Consider the following 7,168-nt stretch of genomic DNA (forward strand, 5'->3'; position numbering starts at 1 on the left):
AATTTGGTTATTTTCTATAAAAGTTGTTAATAATTTAATAAAAGGAATCAAAATTGTTAATTTGAACTATTCGGATGAATAAAAGGAAAAAGGTCATTTTAAATAAAGGGTTTGAGATGCATTTAGTAGCCTAAAATATGTTTTTAGATACATTCAGTATCCTAAAGATTTGTGATATATTCAGCACTCTGAAAGTCTGAAGTATTTTTTTTATGTGCGTCTAACACTCTAAATTATATTTTAGTGTGTATAACACTCTAAATTGATAAGTGTAAAATTGCATTAAAAATAACTGAAAAAATATTCCAAAGTATTAGATGCATTACAAAATACTTTAAAATATTAGATGCATCTAGAAAAATACTTCAACATGTTGGATGCACTTTAATCCTTAAATATTAAGGGTGAGATTTCACCAAATTTAAATTATTATGAGTAAAATTGCATTACTATAAAAGATTATGATGCCAAGTTAAGAAATAAAATGACTTGCCCGCTGCTATTTTACCCAAAATGAAAATACAATAAATAGCTAAAAAATTTTGACATTGAATCGACGTCGTTCCCTCTAGTCAAATTTACGACCACACCAGGCCGAGCCGAGCTGAGCCTATCGACGTCGTCGTCTCGATGCAACCTAAAAAGATCAGGGAAAGGGCGAGAGAATTGTCGAACAGCCACACTGAGCCCGAGACCTTCGAGCCAACGGCACACAGAAGATGGAAGTATCTGTAACGTATGCGGCCTCGACGTCAAGGCCTGTGTGCTTCAACAATGGTCTATTACACTCACAAATTCGTTCATTTACTCCCATTAAGACCACTGATTCCATCGCTATCGGTCGCAATAGCAAGGGAAGAAGAAAATCCATTCCTGTAGCTAACGCCTTTAATGGATCCACTATCCCCAGACACACCTTGTCGAGCAATTGGGATGTTGACCTTTGCCAAAATTACTCTGTACCTGCAGCTCCATGGCTTCCCAGATTCGAAGAGCTCGACACTACTAACATGCTTCTCCGTCAGCGAATCATCTTTTTGGGTTCTCAGGTTGCGTTTTAAACATTCTGCTATTCCTTTCTTTATGTATATGTTTACCAGCAAGCATTGACACGTCATGATGCTGATATTGGAACAGGACAAGATTTTTTTTTTTTTTAAGTTTTGGTGCTTCACGGTCTGTTGATTGATGATTTATTTCCTTATAGGGGAGAATTTGTGTTATCCAAACTCTATGCTGCTTTCATTATGCTGACACTTGTATGCGTGTTTTGATATATTTTTATTATATTTAGAGAGTTCCACTGGCCAAGCCCCTTCTTCCCTTTACCTGTGACTAAAAGAAGGTAGAATAAGAAGAAGCAAATATTAGATACCAAGCATATAAAAGGAACTATCATATAGTGTTTGATTTTTTACTTGAGCAGGTGGATGACATGACGGCAGATTTTGTAATTAGTCAGCTGCTGTTTCTGGATGCTGAAGATCCCAAGAAAGACATTAAGTTATTTATAAATTCACCCGGTGGCTCTGTTACTGCTGGTATGTCAATTAAGTTTTATACTCTTGTTCAGCTCTCTTGGACCTTAGCTTCTGTTTATAATCTTATCCCTGAATATCTCCAATTTAGAGTCAAAATCAACATTTTCATATGATAGGTTTTGAACGGTAGAGCCACAATTTGTTAAAATAAGAGGCTTATTCATGAACCGAATATGCATTTGACCTGAAGTCATGTTTGTATTTGGCAGCTCACAAATTCTAGATTTGTTTGTACCCGACTTGAGTCTTCAGGCTCAAATGTTGGTGGTTTGTTGCTTATGAAAGTTGCGTGCAAAGACACTTCATCAGTAGCCTACTGAAAGAAATTTACATGAATCAAGCTTGTTTTAAAATCAACCAAGTTTGGGTGAATCTTATGGCTAACTGTATTTATTTATTTATTTTTGGTTTGGCAAGCTATTGCTTGCAGACACGGATTTGAACCCCCTAAGAAGTGCCACTCACCACAAAGGTGCTGGCAACTGTATTTAAGCCCAACATTTTGTTGACTAATCTGTCAGAGATGCTAAATCATATTCGGGGAAATGTGTAGCTCATTATATCATATGGTAAGTTCTTTTGACAAAGAAGGAATGTATGAAAAAAAGATAGGAACTAAGTTTTTACTGAGACGATGACCTTAAAATTTGTTCTCTTTTTTATATTTACTAGAGCTAGGTAGATATTGCCAACAAATTTTCAGTAACCTATGAACGGCATTTTAAGAGTTTGATGAGAGGACAAGGTTGGTCTCTTAATGAATGACATGCCCAAAATGTAACCGTAGATTAAGTCTGACACTACTGACTGCTCCTTTTTGTGAAGGAATTTCATTTAAGATTTAGATGAGTGCAATGTCTTGAAGAATTTAACAATTATGTAGTTCAGATTGAGGACATGATCACCAAGCATTAGCTGAGAGGGGAATGAACCTAGCATGACTCTCAAGCTTACGGTATCTTCAAAAACATAAGCAAAGCCTGATCACAGTGATTTGCGATTCATTTTCTCAATTCTTCTAGAAAGGAGACACTCGTCATGTTTTAAAGGAAAACCATATTATTTCAATCACTCTGTAATTAAAAAGCATATCTTACCCTTTCAAATTCTGGGTAGTACTGTGGAATTGTAGCCGATAACCTTTATGATGTCCTCCTGTAAATGAACGTAAAATCTGCTATATCCAAATGCAGTGTATGCTTACAGTGTGAACATGAGTCATGATGAGGTTGGTCAACAAATCATGGTCAACTGAAACAAACTCTATGGTGGAGAGTAAGGTAGTATGTGATGCCTAATATCCTTATGGAGTAATATGGGATGCACTATGGGATATTTAAGTAGGTTGGTTCTCTCACATCAATAGCTAGCATTTAGGGAGGGTTCTTTATCCAACTCAAGTCCCCATCAATTGGCATGAGAGTTGGTGGTCAAATTGTTCTAGAAATGGCTACTTACGAGAGTTTTGAGTAAAGTGTTGTAGAGTGTAGCTGCTAGGATGCTAACTCTCCAAGGGGGGCCAATTGGTGGGGACGAAAATAGTATGGGATGTTCAAATCCCACAGAGTAATATGTCACACACTATAGGATTCTTAAGGGGTTTGTTTCTCCTAGAGCTAGCTTTTCGTGGAGTGTTTCCCATCCCTCTTGAGTGCCCATCACTTTCTTGAAAAGAACCATGCGGTCATTTCAACTAAATAAAGTATGTAGGTTTATTCCATCCAATGATTCTGAAATAATGTAGATCTTCTGCTGGCAAGATTCCTCTGACCTCATTTATCACTACATACAGGAATGGGAATTTATGATGCCATGAAGTTATGTAAGGCAGATGTTTCAACCATTTGCCTCGGGCTTGCTGCATCCATGGGTGCATTTATCCTTGCTTCTGGTACTAAAGGGAAGAGGTTTTGCATGCCAAATGCAAGAGTAATGATCCATCAACCACTTGGAACCGCTGGTGGAAAAGTAAGATCACTTTTGCTGGAGTTGTTTTCCATTCATTTTCACTGAAAACAGAAAAACATGGCTGAAAAAGAATTTGTTCAGATTTAACGTCAAAATCACATGAAAATAGGAAATCAAATGCCAGAAAAACACTTGTACCACTTCCAGACCATTGATAATAGAAACATTGGATTTTATACAGATTCAAATGTTTACTCCCAAAAATAATATATACGTACACAAATATCGAAGAAGTAAAAACCCATTCAACCTGTAATATATATATATATATATATATATATATATATAACAAAAAAAAGTTATTTTGAACATGAAACTCAGAAGATTTGTTGGGAGAAGATATTCAGCTTTAGGAACAAAAAGTATTTCTTGGAGAAGCTTCCAAGAGAGCTTGGTTATTAGTTTTGCCAGCCAACATTTAAAATTCATAATTATAATTTGAAAGAGCAGTATGCAAAAATTTTAGAAAATAAATAAATTGTCTAATATAAACAATGTGTGTGATTACATTTTACCCATTAGCTTCCAAAGATAAAATTAGGAAAAGAAAAGAATTGAAATGGCAACTTTTTTTGCTTAGAGTCTCAGATCTCCTGTGAGAATCATTTACTTACTGTGAAATTTGTACTTTTTCATTGGATTATGGGCAGAAAAGTTATATGTTAAGTAACCATCTATGCAAATTTAAAAAATGGCTAACCAAAAAAAAAAAAAAAATAGAAAGAAAAAAAGAGAAAGAAATCTTACTTGCATTGTTTTGGCAAGTTATTGGAGGAACCGAATTCTGTCAATATGAAAATGTTATGCAATAATGAATGTTGTTGCTGCAAATGACTATGAAGGCTTAATGATGTTGGTGATTTAACGTAGACAAATGTCCTTGGCTAATTACTAAATAATCATCAAATAAATTAAAATCATCAAGTTTTTAGGGCTTAAAATGTATATTTAGACTTTCTTGGTGGTATTTGTCTGTAAAGGATTTGCAACTTCTCTGGCCTAGCGCAGCTACAACATGTCATTTAAAAACAAAATACATAGAATTATTTTGAGCCTATAATGATAGCTGCAAGAGCTTATTATGCTTCAGATTAAGCCTCTTGCTTTATTTTGCACATGTCGTGACCTTCTCTGCCTGGCTTAGATTTACTTAATGAACTGTTAAGGGTGACATCTGTCTCGATCTTGACCAATGAAATCCTAGATTCGCATGCCTTTCTTCTTGGTATATATGGCAGTGGGTGTGGCATAAATTTGATCGATTGGACTAATAAAACCTTCAGCTAATGATGATATTCTGGTATAGTGATATTACAAACCGGGCCTGCATAGATACTTGCTTCCTTAATAGAAGCATTTTACCTTGAATTCTTTTGTTAAACTTTCCCTTGCATCCACTAAATGGTAAATGCAATTACAGGCTACAGAAATGAGTATTCGTATAAGAGAAATGTCATACCACAAGATTAAGATCAACAAAATACTATCAAGAGTGACTGGGAAGTCTCTGGAGCAGGTTAGTTATCAACCTCCTCATCTTATCAGTAATTCTGTTCAATATCACATATTTTTCACCAATTCATTCTTTTAATCTACAGGTTGAAGTGGACACTGACCGTGATAACTTTATGAATGCTTGGGAAGCCAAGGAATATGGATTAATTGACGGGGTTATTGATGATGGCAAGCCAGGATTAATTGCACCAATTGCTGATGCATTGCCGCCACCAAAAACCCGTGTATGGGAACAGTGGAAGGTTGAAGGAGGCCGAAAAGCGAGAAAAAATTTGCCCTCAGAGCATAAGTTTTTGCAGAATGGATATAAAGGAGGCCAGGGAAGTGATGGTGATAAAGGCCCTGAACAGGCAAAGGAAGCACCTACAGCAGTATGAGTTGATAAAGATTTTATCTTGTTTCTGTACCCTGTAGCTCTCCTTAAAGTTAATTCATATTTGTTATCTACGTCAGAATATAAATGGGATTTCACTTGCCCTGGCAGTCACAAGCCATGCAAGATCTACATTGTACAATAGTTAAGGGGAACCTTTCTGGGTGCCTAGGCTGATTCTCTAGTTGTTTTCTTAATCTTTTTGCTGAATGGTGAGTCCAGTTGGTTTTCCTGTTCTCCTGAATTTTGTTGCTCAGCAATCCTTTGGTAGGTAGGGAACCTCTGAAGAAACTTCATAATAAACCCCCCACACCCAAAAAAAAAACACAGAAAAAAAAAATCCCCCCTTTAAATTATTTTCTTCTTTTGTCATTGGAAGGTAAGCTCTCAAGTACGTCGGGTAATGTTTACTCTCGAGGTGACTACTTTTTTTTGGCCCGTATTAAACCCAGTATTCTAAGGATATGTTTAAATTAGCAATGACAAAATTGATTTTTATTTCACTTGACTTTTTATACGTGAGTTAGAATAGAAGCTAATGTAATGTGATTTATATTTGGATAATCAGTTTGATAGATTGAAATTTGTTTAGATAAGTAATAAAAAAGTAATTTCAGATATAAAATGACTAAAGGATATTGTTTTTTTTTCAAACTAATTTACCTAATTTATAAATTGATTTATAATCTAGTATATATATAAATATTTCAGAAAGGTCATGTAGCAAAAGATATAATTAAGTAATTTATTTGGTTTCCATAATCTCTTCAAATTAGTCCATCGAGTCTTATATTAGTATCTCATATGTATATAATTTGATAAATTTAAGAAAAATAATAAATAAAAATAATTACATTATTACTAAAAAAAATTAAATTATTGAATTAAGACATAACGCACTTAAATATCTTTATCTTTCTTTTCATTTTCATTTGCTTTCTCTCTTCATGTTTGGTAACTGTAAAAGCTCAAAATTTGAGCGTTCCACCGCAGCCAACTTTTAAAGCAAAAGTTGGTTAGACAAAAAGCTCACCTAAACAATCCAAAAGCTCCAACCCGCTCACAAACTTCTGTTTCATCAATTCCAATACATGTTTTCTCCCTCAGAGGGCAATCCAAACAGGTGCTAAGTGTGCCTCACTTAAACTGGAAAATCTAACCAGGTCCAGGCTAATTCCATTGAAGTGGGTAAAATCAGAGTGGCAAAGATCTCTTGTCAAGCATCTAACGTGGTTGCATTTTTAAGACTGAAATTTTTAGTTAAGTTGGTACGGCCAGTTAAGTTGATCCAAGTGTCTGCTGGTTAAGGTTACTATGTCATTGGCATCCGTCTAATTGAACAACGTTTTAACCATAAAATTACAAAACTGGACCCGGAATTTCCCACCGTTTGATGCGTTCATGTGCTGAATGGGTTGCAAATTCAAGCCTTTTAAGCAGGGAATGTACTGTTGCTCATAGGAGTTTAAAGCCCAAGAAACCTGTCATGATATATGTCTTTTCTCCGGTAAGTAAATTAGGTCTAATAGAAAGAAATACTCTCTTACAATAGCTAATTGCTTATATTTAATACCTAACAATATCTCAAATATAATTGTCACTAATTGAAGGATATCTGTACTTCGGGGGAAAAAGTGGATTTTCATCATATTTGGTTGCATTAACATTACTTTTCTTTGTCCGCAAAAATATACTCGTATGCTGTATTGCAGAAAGTATTGAATAATAAACTACATTGTTGGCCCCAAAAGAAAACAAGGAACTGCATTAT

General features: G+C 35.0%; 1 protein-coding gene across 1 annotated transcript; it reads left to right on the forward strand.

The window, feature by feature from the left end:
* The first annotated feature begins 626 nt into the window (after positions 1–626).
* LOC114759140 (ATP-dependent Clp protease proteolytic subunit 3, chloroplastic-like) lies at positions 627–5,699 on the forward strand. Its single transcript, XM_028948231.1, has 5 exons — positions 627–1,049; positions 1,427–1,541; positions 3,334–3,509; positions 4,930–5,025; positions 5,108–5,699. The coding sequence occupies exons 1-5, from the start codon at positions 720–722 to the stop codon at positions 5,399–5,401; spliced, it is 1,011 nt and encodes a 336-aa protein (XP_028804064.1). The 5' UTR covers positions 627–719; the 3' UTR covers positions 5,402–5,699.
* Positions 5,700–7,168: the final 1,469 nt, after the last annotated feature.

Source organism: Neltuma alba, unplaced genomic scaffold (assembly GCF_004799145.2).
Source record: "Neltuma alba isolate B1F8T4 unplaced genomic scaffold, ASM479914v2 tig00010801_pilon, whole genome shotgun sequence".
NCBI classification, from domain to species: Eukaryota; Viridiplantae; Streptophyta; class Magnoliopsida; order Fabales; family Fabaceae; genus Neltuma; species Neltuma alba.

Coding starts and splice junctions, on each gene's coding strand:
- LOC114759140 (XM_028948231.1), top strand. CDS start 720: ATGGAAGTATCTGTAACGTATGCGGCCTCGACGTCAAGGCCTGTGTGC. Junction 1,542..3,333: donor CGGTGGCTCTGTTACTGCTG/GTATGTCAATTA, acceptor CACTACATACAG/GAATGGGAATTTATGATGCC. Junction 3,510..4,929: donor TTGGAACCGCTGGTGGAAAA/GTAAGATCACTT, acceptor ATGCAATTACAG/GCTACAGAAATGAGTATTCG.